At 47.1% G+C, this 16088-nt stretch overlaps 2 protein-coding genes across 3 annotated transcripts in view; both read left to right on the plus strand.

Moving 5' to 3' along the window:
• chchd1 (coiled-coil-helix-coiled-coil-helix domain containing 1) overlaps positions 1–16088 on the plus strand; it is a 23909-nt gene continuing 7821 nt past the window's right edge. The window contains exons 1-3 of one of the 2 annotated variants that reach the window (XR_011585268.1): positions 1–279; positions 2304–2422; positions 5670–6292. Coding sequence is in view for 1 of the 2 variants with exons in the window: in XM_070840792.1 (XP_070696893.1) it covers positions 141–279; positions 2304–2422; positions 5670–5780 (369 nt within the window). In the remaining variant the exon portion in view is untranslated. Of the gene's footprint in view, positions 280–2303; positions 2423–5669; positions 6703–16088 lie in introns of those variants that run through there. The other variant, XM_070840792.1, reaches the window with a different exon arrangement.
• LOC139210683 (neurotrypsin) overlaps positions 10826–16088 on the plus strand; it is a 19189-nt gene continuing 13926 nt past the window's right edge. The window contains exons 1-2 of the mRNA XM_070840791.1: positions 10826–10955; positions 13039–13075. Coding sequence (XP_070696892.1) covers positions 10896–10955; positions 13039–13075 — 97 coding nt within the window. The 5' untranslated portion in view covers positions 10826–10895. The remainder of the gene's footprint in view (positions 10956–13038; positions 13076–16088) is intronic.

Consider the following 16088-nt stretch of genomic DNA (forward strand, 5'->3'; position numbering starts at 1 on the left):
CCTGTCAGCGCGGTCAGCGGAGGGAAGGAGAAAGGCACTGAACGACAGGAAGACGGCGATTCGTCTCTCTGTTCGTTGACAGGCGGTTCCTGAGAGCTGAGCCGGGTCACTGAGGAGCTCCACGTTGTTAGTGAAGGGATATGGCGGCGCAGGGAGGCGTCCAGTTCCAGGAGAAGGTCAGCAAGCTGCTCAGCAGACAGGGCGGAAAACCAGTCCTGAAACCCAACAGGGCTCTGGCTCTGAAAGACGCTGTAGCGAACCGCAAGCTGAAGAAAGGAGGTATGGAAAACAGTGAGAACAGTTGAGCCTGTAGCCTGTCAGGTAGACTGAGGTGAGGCGGAAGGACGGATAGAGATGTCCGGACAGAGAGAGGGGACCAGGCAGGCCGGGTCCACCAGAGAGAGGGGACCAGGCAGGCCGGGTCCCCCAGAGAGAGGGGACCAGACAGGCCGGGTCCCCCAGAGAGAGGGGACCAGACAGACCGGGTTCACCCACCAGAGAGAGGGGACCAGACCGGTCGGGTCCCCCAGAGAGAGGGGACCAGACAGGCCGGGTTCACCCACCAGAGAGAGGGGACCAGGCAGGCCGGGTTCGCCAGAGAGAGGGGACCAGACTGGTCGGGTCCCCCAGAGAGAGGGGACCAGATAGGCCGGGTCCCCCAGAGAGAGGGGACCAGACAGGCCGGGTCCCCCAGAGAGAGGGGACCAGACAGGCCGGGTCCCCCAGAGAGAGGGGACCAGACAGACCGGGTTCACCCACCAGAGAGAGGGGACCAGACCGGTCGGGTCCCCCAGAGAGAGGGGACCAGACAGGCCGGGTTCACCCACCAGAGAGAGGGGACCAGGCAGGCCGGGTTCGCCAGAGAGAGGGGACCAGACTGGTCGGGTCCCCCAGAGAGAGGGGACCAGATAGGCCGGGTCCCCCAGAGAGAGGGGACCAGACAGGCCGGGTCCCCCAGAGAGAGGGGACCAGACAGGTCGGGTCAGTGTCCTGTCAGTAGAGCTCACGGCTGGACAACACGCCTCCTGTTTGACATCACTGTAGTACTACTACTATTACTACTGGAGGGGTGACACGGTGTATTGGTCACTCGTGTAAATTCAAGACTTCCAGGAAGCAGCGTGGTCTAACATGTTGAATGGTGTCATGGTGTCCAGCCCCAATAACAAATGCCTGTATAAGATCACACTATTGATCAGTTATTGATTCACCAACATGCTGCTGAAACAAAGAATCCAATCTGAGAACTGACAAGTTAAGTTCAAGTTACTGTTTCTCTCTCTCTCACACACACACAGAGTTCAATCTGCTGATCATCAGTGATCCTTGTCCCCTGTATCTTCCCGATGATTTGTCACGTAGTGATACTTACTGTTTTATGACAGGTATCGTCCCAGGCACGGACAGAGGAACAAGTGTTAAACTGATCACTACACGTCTTCAGTGAGTCTGATGTCAGTGTGCCAGATCTCAGGATGCACTAGTCTGCAGGAGGCTGAAGGCCATAGTGGTGCCCTGGTCTTATTCATGGGGCCCTTGATCAGAACAAACACATCAGGACGTCACAGTAGTGCAAAGACACAGAGACCACTGTTTTTGAAGTATGAGGATTTATTCACAACATGCACTGCCTTAAAATCAGGAAAGGTCAATATCCTTTTTATATTTCTGTCAGGTGCCAAATAACAACAAAGCCCAACCTTAACTGTCATGTTAAGAGTTTTGTGGCCCCACGAACACAAGAAAATAAAAATAAAAAGACTCTTTCTCCTCAGTCAGATGTTCAGGCACACAGTGAATCAGATTCGGTTGCATTTTGGTTGAACTAATCCTTTATAGAACTAAAGAAAATGTGTAGACTGATACTTCTTGAGTAATTCTGTTCTGAATCCAAACATCTGCAAAGGCCGGCACACATGCTCCAGCTAAAGGAAATGTTCACCGCTTATTATGTTTGGATGGCACATTAAACGAGGAAATGGGCCGATCATGATGTCATGTAGACGGCCAATAGAAAGCCGGTGTGAGTGGGCCAGCTGTAAACAGGACCCGGCTCTGCTGTACAACAACACGTTTTCATTTCCTCGCAGTGGAGCGATGTGGGCTCTGAAAGGAAATGTAGAGCAGAGACCCAGTGACCTCCTGACGGCACGGAGGCCGATGGCTGTGGGAGTTTTGTTTGGGTTTAAGGCTGCCCACCTCCCCACCTCCCCACCTCCCACAGCCTGTTAAGACACCGTCCGTTATGGAAGTTAGAAATCCAGTTGGTGTTAAAGGGTTAACATGAGGCTTTTTCCCCACAGAGGCCACCTGTATCACAGAGATGTCCGTCCTGATGGCGTGCTGGAAGCAGAACAACTTTGCAGATGGCCTGTGCTCTATTGAGACGAAGGCCTTCTACTCTTGTGTTGAGAAGGCTCAGGTATGTACCACTGTACAGAATACACACTAGGGCTTTGGGGTATTGCTGAAATGATTAGCTCTCTATACTCGTCTCTCTTGGGGACTGAAGACTGAGGTCACAATTTCATTCGATATAAACCTTTTTTTTCACCAACGCTAATGTCATCGTTCGAGAATCGATTCGTATAGATGAACAGGTCGTTGGTTTTTACACCGTGAACTTGTTTCTTCTGCCACCTGACAAAAAGAAAAGGAAGTAAAGGGTGCAACAACAGCTTGAGTTTCCTCACCTGCAAAACGCAACCAGATCCACACGCCGCCTGCCAATACGAGCTGTCATATTTGTGGTGTAACCCGAGGTTGCATGTGGTACTTGCGTGTAGTGTAGCCTGCACGCTGTAGTTTTTCTGTCAGCGACACCTTTGTTGTTCACATAGCTCAGGGCAAAGGCAAAATGTAGCCACACCAGTGAGTTCAGAGAAGCAGGAGGCTTTTCCACTCCTCTTGTTTCTGTCATCACCAACTCTGGCAGAGGTCACGGCAACCGAAAAGTATCTTTGTTTTCTTCTTTGGACTTGTGCAAGTAGGCGGGAGAGATTGAAAAAAATACTGGGAGAGCTGTGGATTCGAGGGGGATAAAAGCTTATTTCCAAAATATTTTCCAATATATGTTTTTTTTAATTTGGAATTGAAACGATCACAGCCCTGATCTGCCCTAATGTACATGACTGTATGGCAAAGGCAAAATGAAGGACTAATGCTCTGAGTATGTCCATTTCACAGAGTTGCTTCTTGCTTCTTCAGAGGTATTCCACGAGACTTTGAAGTCAAGTCAAAATGAGAAATGTAGTGGAGCTGCCAGCAGCTGCTCTAGTGCACCGGCTGTTCATCAGTCGGAGTGCACTGCACCAATAAAGCCCAGTCGAGGCTTCACATCCTGGTCAGAAAGCACTCCAGCGACGGGGCTCCTACGGCCAAATGCTCTGCACTAAATGACAGAGCTGCAGGAAAAGAGAGAAATGGTCACTAACAACATAACAGGTTGATAATCCTGTCAGTTAGTGTCAACATTACAAGCATTCATGCAGGTATTGATCCCCACACTCTGAGATGACACATTTATCGACTGTCCCAGATTTTCCACGACTGTGTATGGCAATATTGGATTTTATGTGGTTTTATCCATCAATATGATGGATGAAATAACTTGGTGGATTAGCCAAAAACAGACATTCGTGTCTGCTCACTAATACTGAAAAAACGTGGGTAAAATGGTCCTCAAGGAACTGTGAAGTTTAAGAATCTACTGAAATGACTTTGGTACTGAAATTCTGAAGTTGTTTTGTGTCCTTGTATTGAGATAATTGGCAGATGGCCATTTCTGTCGTCGGATGTAACTTAACTGTCGACCTGCAGGAAACACTGAACCCTCAGACTGTCACTTCAGTACTGATATGATCTTTGGATGTCATGTGATCTAGTGTACACTGTTTATGCCATGTCATGTGACTCAGCATAAGCATTAATGTTGCAGGGCTCCGTACGCCTGCTAACTAGTCAGTCGGTTTCAGGATAGTTTGGACTGATGATGTCCTCACAGCAGTATGTCTCCAACAGGTCACAGCGCTCTCTAAGAACTCTTCTCATTCCTTAAGCCTTTTTGTCGTTCGGTGGTACTGATTGTTACCAGGGGTGGAAAGGTTCACGTATCCCTAACAAAATGCTCATTTCAGTCAGGAACACGGCGCTGTTTTAACCTCATAACCATTGCGAGGAACCGTATTTAGTGTCCTCCCAAATAAATGTAACTTTGACAAAGGGCTGGGTGTCGTTTAGCCCATGCACACCCAATGAAGCAATGTCAGAGATTAAGCACGCGCCACAGAGAGATTGTGGGTAGTTTAGCACAGCCCAGCCTTGTGGTTATGTGAACACTCCTGTTGGGTAAACTTCCGGTTTGGAGCGTGTTCACTCATCTGAGACGGCGTCACCTGAACGTGAACCTTGGGGTAGAAGGAAGAAGCAGAGTGGAGTACAGACACACAGACCAGCTGCTGTGGCATGAAGCAGCCTCTGGCTAACGGGTCACAGCAGCCAAAGCAAGTGTTCATACAGCAGCGGATAGCGCCCACACTCACAAGCACAGTGAAAGTAATCGAACCCTGTGACGAAGTTCACTCTCGTCCACATGCCAGCCAGCCAATCAGAGCAGCTCCTTATACACAGATACAAGCTGCAGCTGACCACGACTACAGTACTGGTAATTTTCTTCATGATGCTCTGATGTTCATTCATTTCTAAATACTGATATTGGTTTCATTAGATTTTTGTGTTCACGTGACAGAATGGTTACTTTGGTGTACTTCCAAATAAATTGAACTTTCTGTTAGTAGGTTGCAGCTGGTTGTAAGTTTCCTCATTATATTCAAGTGCTTCAGCTGAATTAAGGACTTGAACTTGGGACAGAGTATTTGTACATTGTGGTATTAGTACTTTTACAGCAGTAAAAGACCTGAATACTTCCACCGTCATGGAAACAAGCCTCTTAGCTTTGAGCTAGTCTGAGGTCAGGATGGCTAACTTTTTAGGCTTCAGTTAAATCAGGCTGACTTGTATAATCCAAGTGCAAAACTAGAAAAGTGCACTCAGTAGAGTTTCTCTCTCTCTCTGCTACACCTAACGTAAACCTAACCCTAGCCTAAACTTTAGCGTTATCTAACCTAAACCTAACCCTGTCCATAAACTAACCCTAAACCATATTTAATTAATCTGGTTTTATTCCAACCTTTGGTCCTTTGTGCAGATGTAGTAACAGGCTGTATACACTGAGTCAAGATGGTGGTGAAGGCAACAGACACAGATTTATTCATGACTTATACCAGGGTCTCTGTGAATACTCCATTCTGATTGGCTGCGGGGTGACCATTAAAAAGTGATATAGGACACTTACTGTATAGTTCTGGTGAGACTGTCTGTTCACTGGTAATGATTGTTCCAGGTATTAGTCGAACCCCCAGGTCATGGCTTGTGAAAAACTTGAAGTTTTAGTTGACTCTGGTTCAAAACCAGACCAGACCTTTCTCTGGGCGCCAGTTTCAGAGCCACACACACACACACACACACACACACACACGTACAAAATCCCCTCCAGGCTTCAGCTGGTGGTTCCACTCTGGGCTGCCATGTGCAGAAGTGTCCTAGTTGTACTTGAAGAACACATTAGTCATTAAAAAGCCCTGGTAATAAATGATCTTTCTGTCCTGCAGGCTGATATGAAGAGTGCATCCAAACAGACTGGCACCCAGGAAGGACGTCTGCACCCAAAACAAGCTACCACCCTGCTGAAGAGATATCCCAACCTGCGCACTGAGATCTAGGAGACTCGTGCTTTAGTGACACTTGAGGCGTGCATGTTAAAAAGAGGCCAGTGCACTCAGTGTTGGACCTGGGATTCATCATGGACTTCATCGTGTCAAGCGATTCAACAACGGGACACAAACACGTTTAGGGAGTGAATAAAGCAAGGAGCAGAATGCTGAAGGGCTCATTCATTTAATATGTAACATCAGGTTACCAAAGGTTATTCAATTATTTCACACTGCTGTCTAATACTCTGTAATGAGACGGCCTCTGTATTCCCAACACGCTGAGTTTTATGCTTTAAAATAGACTTCCTCCTCTGTCCTCTGCTGGCTTTGATGACGATGATGCAATTTTGTTGCAATTCAATTAAGCAGAGTGGTCTCATTCAGTGCACAGATGTTATTAGGGCATGTGATGGAATTATTGTGGAGGGTATCATGGCTCCTGGCTGGGCTCCTTCCTGTTCTCACTGGACATTTAAACGGCAGCCTGTGATAGGGTTCCATAGATTACCAGTAAGCTCAGTGTGTTGATCTGGACATGAATGAATTTATCTGTCAAATCATCCATCTTGTGTCCCACTTCCATTCTACACTCATTCAGAGCAGGTTTTCAGTCTGAACACTATGAAGTGACAACATCTGATACACTCTGAATACAGAGTGACTACTGAGAACTGTAGATTGCTGAGTGCCGCTGATGTACACTGCTCTTCCACAGTGCAGTGTACAAAGGAAATATGAGCCGATAGCTGCTGGAAATAAAGTAGCCGATAATGGTGAGACTGCCTGTGAAAGATGTTGGAAACAGAAGTGTCAGATCTTTGGAATACCACTGTGTTTTGTCTTTGGTAAGTTTAAAATGACAGTGGCAGATTGTTCGATGTATGTATACCTTGTTTTGTGTTATGTTGCACAATAAAATACAGGAAATACATTGTTTTGTCCACTGACTGTGAAAAGCGCGGTGTGACTGATTGTGGTATTGTGACAGCCCTTTCTGTGCATTGAGCTTTTAAAATCAGCGCATTCTATTTGAATATGTGGTCGCGTGCGTGGACACACATGGGTTAATGTTTGACATTTAACAAGCCCTGGATCAGTGCTGACCGTGACCACGCTCTTAATTGGTGTCTGACACACTGAAGCACCAGCGTTCCTCCATGTGTAGACATGCTCCTACATCACACATTCCTACCAACCGTTGTCTTGTCAAGGCTGGTACTCAGCTTTTACATTTCTGAATACTTGCTTGCAACAGTCTGCACAGTGCATCACGGTCTGATCATATTGTCGTCAGCGGTGGGTGTTTTTTTTTTTTTTTTAGCAAGTCCCCTGCTGCACTTTATGGGAAGCTCCAACATGTGAAACTGGACAGCTGCCCGGCAGACAATCCAAGAAGCCTCCACATTCACGTTATAATACAGCATGATGTTTGTCTGTACTTTTGCCCTTCTAACAGCCTACTTCATCCCTGTTTAATGACCCCCCCCCCTCCTTTAAAGCTCTTCATCCAGTTCTCTTCCAGTCAGTTTCTTTCTAGCAGAAACACTGACATTTTGTTAATGACGCTGATTTGGTTTCATGTTTTGTCTAAAGGACAGGAAGGATTTTGTGCTGTGTTTGCACCTACCATTGTCAGAATGTGGTGTTTTTGCTTCGTCCCTGTTTATCTGGCCTCATTATACAGAACCATTTCCCCACCCTGCTTATCACTTCCTCCCAAATGTCCACGTCGCAGAGGAAACTCCTCCACAGACGGCAGCGATGCCCCTCACTGTTCCAGGCTTCTTATTCACCCCGTCGTACCAAACTGAGTAAGAGCGAGAAATCCAAGCGTGCTCCATTTGGAATGTACGGAGTGGCATGATGGAGCTGATGGTCGCCTGCTGAGGTTCGGGGAGCTGATCGCCGTTTGTTGTCACTGATCAAATGAATAGTATTTACACACTTGAAAGCAGGTACAAAAGGTTACGAATGAATGGAGTGAGGAGAGCGGACGAAGGGCTGCAGGGGGCACCAAACCAAACTAAACTAACTTTCTACTCGCGCCAGGTCACAGCATCTAGCTGGCAAATCAAAATCACAGGGCTGACACACAGAGGGGTAATAATATCAGGTCCTGCTGTGTCTAGTTCGACCAATTTCAAAGTCAGTAGGAGTGTTATTCAGCCCATGAAAACACCATCTTGTGCTCTGAAGGAGCTCAGTCAACGGGCTTGAAGTCTACAAACGTCTACCAGAACACATGCACTGCAAACTGGAGGTGTGGAGTTTGAAGGATGGGGGTATTAAGGAGGCAGTGAAAGTCTAATGACAGCATACTGTTTGGTTGCATTATGGGAAGTGTAGGATCCCAAGAGCCTTACTTGTAGGGACTAAACACCAGGAGCCATTGTCACTTGATTTTCTCTGTCCTTTTGTAGTCCAACAGTAGGAGGGAAGAACCATACCCAGTACCAGAGACCAGGGGAAGGCTGTAGGTCTACTCTGGGCTGTTGCACATGTGTCATGTTACAACCTCCCCCACCCCCCACTGGTAAGGTCAAACACAGACACAAATTCTAAGAATACAAAGCCATTGGTATGTTTGGAGGCATTTCCTCCAAATGTTGACCTCTGAAGCTGCAGCAACCAGTGCCTTGTAACAGTGTCACGTCTGTAAGCCACAGCTCAGGACTCATTTTGCACTAAGATACACTCTGGGGTTTATAAACTTGTTCAATACAACTAGTCCTCATGGAATGTGAGTAGTGTAGGGAGTCATGCAGGAAATTTTGTCTAAAACAAGATTGAATTATCAAGCCTAAACCAAAAGACAGTGATGCAGAGAGGGTGGCAGCTGTAGGAAGGGAGGGGCAGCATGACCATGCAGAGCAGCTTTTATAGCGTGATGGTCCAGGTGAGCTTCATCAGCTGACGACCCTCAGAAACTTCAAGGCTCGTTCAAGGTGAGCTGTGCCTCACTGGTAGGGGGGGGGGGCAGGGACAAACAACTGCAGGCTACTCACGACAATACATCTACTTTTTTGAACTTACAGACCAAAAGTTCTCACAGAGGCCTGCGGGGAAATCATGAAACTCTCTTATACTCTCTTATCTCTTTTTAGATTGATTTGTTTAAATTTATGTGTCTGTTAATCTGCCATTGTATTCTATCCTTTGTCAGCCTTTATGATTGCTCGTTTTTATGTTATCCAATCCCAGCTGACTTCTAACCGGCATGCATTGTGCGGTGATCGGCGGTGATTGACCCTGCGCAGGCCTGGATCATCTCGAACGAGCCTATGCAGTTGCTTGCTGAGGTCGTCGGGACAGTCTCCACCGCAGTGGGAGGGGCGTCTCAAAGTTTACTTGATTTCTTTGATTCAGACCCTCCAAATGATCAGTAAACAGGACACGGAGCTACTCAGTGACTGCCTTTGAAAACCATCTCAGGGCCTGGGGGGCCTTTCTGTTTTTGTTGGGCCCCTTGTGATGCCTTGTTAGGATTTAGGCAGAAAATCCTCCTCTGTTAAGAGGCTCTTCAGTGCGATCTGTGAAAATGTTGCTATCTTTGACATCCATCTCCTGAGTGAAAAGCAAGGCCTCTGTTTGATGATACGATCAAGATCAAGCGTTCTAATCATCTGTGTTTGAGAGGTCGCCAGTAAAAACAATCCATGCCCATTGAAATTCAGCCCATTAGGGTTATATTTGGAGAGAAACCATGGCCGTGCCCTGCTTATCCACATCTGATCTCCTGAGTTCTTTGGTCAGTGTTACAGTGACAGGATGTTGAGTTCCACTGCTGTTGTTTCCAGAGACTCTATTGTTTCCAAGGTGTCACACTGTCGCTGTTCCTCAGTCCAACTTCCAATATCAAGAGCCGGCAAAACATTAGTGGGTCAATTGATGACCACACGTCACTAGTTAAGATCAGGGTTTCTCTCTCACAGGATATAAAAATCACCACCAAAAAGAGCTCCATACTCCACAGGAGTTCTGATTACTTATTAAGTACTGGGCCACATACACACATATAAATAAACACTTACAACATCATTTTAAATGTTTGGGCTTGAGGAGGATACCAACTGTTTCCATGGCTAAAGGTTAAGTGAAGTCATGAGTAAGTGGTGTCAAAAGTCAAGTTTAGGTCTGGGACAACCCAACACCTCCCATCCCTCAGGAAGACCTGACACCTCCCAGACCGCCTCAGGACAACCCAGCACCTCCCATCCCTCAGGAAGACCTGACACCTCCCAGACCACCTCAGGACGACCCAGAACCTCCCAGATCGCCCCAGGACGACCCAGCACCTCCCATCCCTCAGGAAGACCTGACACCTCCCAGACCGCCTCAGGACGACCCAGCACCTCCCAGACTGCCTCAGGACGACCCAGAACCTCCCAGACCGCCTCAGGACGACCCAGCACCGCCCAGACCACCTAAGTATGACCTGACACCTCCCAGCCTTTTTTTAATATAGATAATCATCAGACTGGTTGGTCGGTCCATAAACGATCTGCTTTAGGAGACATAAAAGTTCTTATGAATTCTTCCTTTTCCTTTTCCTTTGTCCACTACTAGTGACTAATGACTCCTGCTGCTGTTCCATTATTCTTTGTGCTTGTGTTTTGGTGACACCTTAATAAAGTCTGAGAGAGAGAGACAGAGAGGGATAGAGAGAGAGAGAGGGGGGGGGAGGGAGAGAGGGAGAGAGAGAGACAGAGAGGGAGAGAGAGAGAGAGAGACAGAGAGGGAGAGAGAGGGGCAGAGAGAGGGAGAGACAGAGAGGGAGAGAGAGAGAGAGAGGGAGAGAGAGAGACAGAGAGGGAGAGAGAGGGAGAGCGAGAGGCAGAGAGAGGGAGGCAGAGAGAGAGAGGGAGAGAGAGAGAGGGAGGGACAGAGAGAGAGAGAGGGTGGAGAGGTGTGCTGGGGGGGGGTGGCTCTCGGTGTGTCCCTCCCTCCCTCCCCAGCAGCGCGTCAGTCGGAGCTGTGCGTGCGGTGGGAGGTGTGTGTGTGTGGTGTGTGTGTGTGTGTGTGTGTGTCCGGAGCGGAGCGGAGCGCAGGGCGGTGTTTGTGGCTGTGTGAGGGGACAGTCCGGGGGAGTGCTGAAGGTGGGGAGGAGATGGTAGCTCCAGCAGGATGGACCGGAGGAGCGTCGTGCCCTGCTGTCTCCTGCTGGCCCTGTGTGTGTGTGCGGAGGTAAGCAGGACCGCCCTTTGGCTCCGGGACACCTTCTCATTTACGGTTTCTAGGAAGCGGCCTGAAAATAACTTTGGTGGCCTTCTGACTACCGGGCTGTGAGGCACTCTGACTGGGGGGGAGTCTGAGCGTTAGAGCAAAGCCAATCCGAACATATGTGCATGTGCATTTTAACATCTTATTCATGAAGACATGCAGACGTGTCTTGCTGCTGCACTCAGTACAGAACACTGTCACACTGTTCTGACACACAGGTGAATTACTAAAAAGTGGACACCAGAGAAAAGTGCATTCACACAGTCACCTCCAAAACCACAGACATCAGAGCCTCACCATCACACAGCATCTCAGACAGTGTTCCTCTGACAGGACAAGTACATCACCACATGGTGAGAGTATTTCCACACACATTAATAACCAACACCTGCTCATGTCATCAGTTTGCTCTGGAGACTCCAGAGTCCCACAGATCTGACTGGCAAACAGATCTTTGACTGAGTTGTTGCTGATCAGGAGACCTGACTTGTTCTGCTTTGAGTCAACATGTCCATAAAGACACAGCACTGACGCAGAGAACATCAGCTCATCAGCTCTACGTGTGTGTAGACACCAAGGATTTCAGCTTTAAGGTGTTCAATGGCGTGTAGGATAGTGCAGGAAAACAATGACGCTGCTGTAATTCCTGCACTGATCATCCAGTTTGTGTTTAAACAGTCCAAGAATAGAGTCAACAGAGAAAAGCTCATAGTCACTGTCTCAGTTCAGAGCCAATGTGCCGGAGTGCAGAGAGAACAGAGGGAAAGTCCCCGTACGGTCTGTCGAGTCATTCTTTCTTCCAGGGGTGGCTGGTCTGTTTGCTTCATATTATCAGCAGGTCAAAGTCTACCTTCATTTTTATTTATATGAAGATAGGTGTGAACGTGAAACAGCTCTCTGAGGTAAGGCTGCTACAAGTGTCTCACGGGGACTTTTAGATCCTAAACCTAACCCAGACACGCTCGGTGAAAGTTAGACACAAGAGTGGGAGCAGGGGACTAAGCACTCTGGGTGACACCATCATTCAGGTTCAGTAGGAAACTTTTCTGTGTCATATGAAGCTGAAGCTGTCACTGGGTCCTGACAGTAGAACATGAGACAGGCGATCTGTGACAACATCACAGGCTCTATCCAGTGCTCCTGCTGTCATTTAGCAGGATCCAATCAGAGCAGGGGGAGTCTGTAACGCAGTGTCAGTCGCTGACACAGACACACACTAGTCGTGTGAGTGTATCTGGCTCTGACTCCAGTCACACACAGGATGAGGAGGAGCCACGGCGAGCTGTGATGTGTCGATTCCTGGTGAGCAGAAGCCTGGCTGATAACACACAGAGCTGATCTTTATCAATAACCTCATTAATGTAAAACATTAAGCCCCCCCACCTCACCGTGCCTCCGTCTATCTGTCTGTCTGTCTGTCTGCTTGTGCATGATGTGTGTGTGGTCTCTCTTGCTCTCTGTTAAGACACAACTGACAAATATGTTGATCAAACTGGTAATCACAAACAGCAGTGATACTAGCCATTTTCTGATGGATATAGTGGATGGGCTTTTGTAATTTTGCCATGTGGGGGGGGGGGGGGGGGGGGGGGGGGGGGGGTGTCAGGGGAAGCAGCAGCTGGTTCCTCCCATTAGCCGGAGCTCTGTTACCTGGAGCTCACCACCTTCAGGGTTACGGTTGTGGACGCTGTTGTACCCAGCCTGCGTGTGTGGGACAGTATTATCTGTGGGGGCTTTGGGGGCATTACTGAAGTGCCGTGGAGAGGGAGGGGGAGAGAGCTGAAGTTGTACTCTTTCAAAATCTGAGGCCAAGTCCTCTGTCTTCTTAATCCTACCACATGCTGCTTTAATGAAAAGCTGGAGTAGTCAGTTCCATAACACATTTAACAACAAGGAAATCTTTGTCCTATGGACTCCAGGGTTTTCAGTACCTTGGATGAAAGCTGGGTATGTAGCATGAAAACAGAGTAAAAGCCTTGTGGTGTAATACGTGCCACCTTTTTGTTGTTTATTAACTCTTCTACATTTTGCTGTGTTTCTTCCACAGGCCTATGAAGGTGGCTTGCATATTGTGCAGAATGCAGGTAAGAATCATCCTATGGAGTCAGATCAGCTTCACTATTAATGCATGCACACACAAATGTATTTCAGGATTTATATTTAAGTTGCTCTCCAAGTACATATTTCTAAATGTGCACAACAATAGTATACATTGTAAAAAAAAAATCCACATGTAAAAATATTTCTTATTTAACATAAATGAAGTAGAAATAAATAAATATATTTACTTAAAAGTATTTGTAATTGTTGGTTGGTCCACAAAAACGTCCCCACCATTGGCTTGCCACAGTTTTCACCCTATCAAGCTGAAATTTGCCATGAAGGTCAAATGTGTTTGTGTGTATGTGTGTGTTTGTTCCCGCCCCTTTTTGGAGGAAGACAAATGACGCTCGCTGTAGACTTTAAACCACCCTTTAAGAAAACCTTTAGTTATTAGCTAAAGCGGATGAGGATGACCACTGCCCTGCCCTGCATGTGCTACAACCTGATCTCACAGAAATACGTGGTATGACCACGACCTCGTCACACCCCTTCCATGGCGGTGGCACGTAATGTGATAAAATGATGTGCGTAAAATTTGTAATGTAATGCTCACTGGTAATGAAGAATGTTTTTTAACGGTAGTTCGCCGTATTGTTGAGCTGTCAAGGACACCGTCATGTTTTTATGTTGAGAAATCCACAGAAACGATCGAGTCACTTCCACTATTAAAAACTGACACAAAACATGATTTTCCAGGATGGGAGGAGAAATGAATAAAAATGGATGGTCATAGCACTAACCTGTCTCTGTTGACTTATCAAACACACGTTTTTGACCAGCAGCAGGCCCTCCAGACCACAACAGACTGAAAAAATGAAGAGAAGAAAACGAGGATAAAATCTGGTGGTTAAATGTTGAGCGGTTATAGTTTCAAAACAAATGTAAAAGGAGAAATAAGCAGACAGCTTCTGTGCTCCAGGTCCTACAGAAGTTCTACTGACAGGAAGACGTGATGCAGACAGAAAGATAATCCAACTGAGATACATTAGTCTGAAAATCGGGCTGAGGGACATGGAAAAAAAAGAAAAATGTGTGTCCATGTACACAAATCAATAGATTAAATCCACTGACATTGAACACAGTGTTAAGAACACGAGGGTATATCTCATGTACTTCGGTGAGATCAGGCTCATGCACTGTTGGCTGAAAGCATCTGTGCTCGCAGGCTACGGCTGTTTGTTTAAAATTGAGGAAAGTAAAATTGGTTTGGCTCTGCGGCCCTAAAATGAGCTCAGCTTGTACAGGGTCACAAAACACAGGTGACCCCTGTCACACACGAGCATGTAGTGTTATCATGCAGCGTGGGGCCGTGAAGGGCTTCTGTCAGGATCCATTTGAGGACCTGGTGGGAGAACAAAGCAGAGATCAAAGCAGAGATCCTGGAGCAACCAGCTCTACAGCATCTCTGTGGGATGACGTCATTCATCCGAAGCGCTTGTTTATGTGTGGACGCTGTTACCGTCTATGAGGGACGAGGGATTGTCTCCCCCCAGGAAGTGTCATGGTGATGCTACTGTGGATGGTACATCACCTTTAACAAACAGGCTCATCACCTCTGCTGGTTTCACATAACATGGGCAAACTTTGTAGAAAGACACACACAGACACACACACACTTTTACTGCTGGCAGTTTGCCCTACCCCTACACTTTAGTCCCCCCCCCCCCAGTGTATACCGATCAACAATGCAAGATAAGATGTTATGATAAGATATTCCTTTATTAGTCCCACGACGGGATCATTTACATTTCCACTGCCACTTTTCTGAAAACAATATGGTGATAATATTGTTATCATGAATTCTTTTGGTCTTGATAATTGTGTGGTGAAAATCTAATACTGTGACAAAGCCGTCACATCAGTCAGAGGACAAGGTCCCACAGAGGAACCAGAATTTTTGAGCAATGGTCTCTTACACAGTATGACTTTGAGAGGATGTACCACTAGAGCCCGGGGGTTTTCCATCAAGTCCTACATGGAAAGCAGAGATAGCTGACAGACTTTTATTGGGGAAAAGAAAAGACTCTTTTCCAGTAATTCCTGAATAAATGTCCAAATCTCCACTACAGAGTTTTAGAAAAGAAAAGTATTTCCTTTCTCACATCAGGCATAAAAGATATATGATTACATAAAGGCATCCAGACCGAAACGCAGCGTATAGCTCCAGCAGACTGAAACGCCACGTCCTGTCCTCATCTGACCAGGACACGGTGATATGAGCGTTTGTGCAGATGTCTCATCAGACCCGTCTGAATGCGTCTGTGGTGGCACACAAGAGGACCGACCAACTCCAACTCCAGCACTTTGTGACTGGAGGTGAGACAGGTCTCGTCCCAGTTCACGATAAATCCCAGAGACGACATATGAGCTATCAGCCTCGACGTGGATATCAACCTGATGAGCCAGTTTTGCCAAAATGAAGAAACGGTCCAGGTATTGGAGGAAGTGTATAATCTGAGCTGTGACCAGTGCTGTCTGTTTCAGGGCAGAGACCATCATCTTTTTTTTTGGTATTGAGAAATAGTGGCTTTTAAAGAGTCATATACATTACGGAGTGTCCCTTTAACTTGTCTCCAGAAACAGCTGTTTTCCCAGTACTGGGTTCTTGATACCACAACACCTCTGAATAACAGAGGCTGCTTCCTGATTTGGATCCTGTAGCTATGATCCATTGCAATGCCACACATGCCTGCCAAGAGGCCTCGTCTGCGGCCAGCATGCCGAACATTGTGATTTGCAGTACAACTATGCCCTGTAGTGGCAGGCTAGAGCCATGACCAGGATGTGTCTGAGAGGCTGAGTTTGTGTGCAAGTGAGGGGCTATTTCCTCGCTGATAGCAACATGTGACCTGGCGAGGAGAGTGTGAGTGTGTGCTTTGTTTCAACCGTACGCTCACCTAAGGTTTCCTCTTTGCTGCCCTGTAGGTCGAGAGTCTTTTTTGAATGTTCAAAAAGACCAAGGTGAGGCTGCATCATTGTGAGACAATCCTGTGA

This window comes from Pempheris klunzingeri, chromosome 12 (assembly GCF_042242105.1).
Source record: "Pempheris klunzingeri isolate RE-2024b chromosome 12, fPemKlu1.hap1, whole genome shotgun sequence".
Taxonomy (NCBI): domain Eukaryota; kingdom Metazoa; phylum Chordata; class Actinopteri; order Acropomatiformes; family Pempheridae; genus Pempheris; species Pempheris klunzingeri.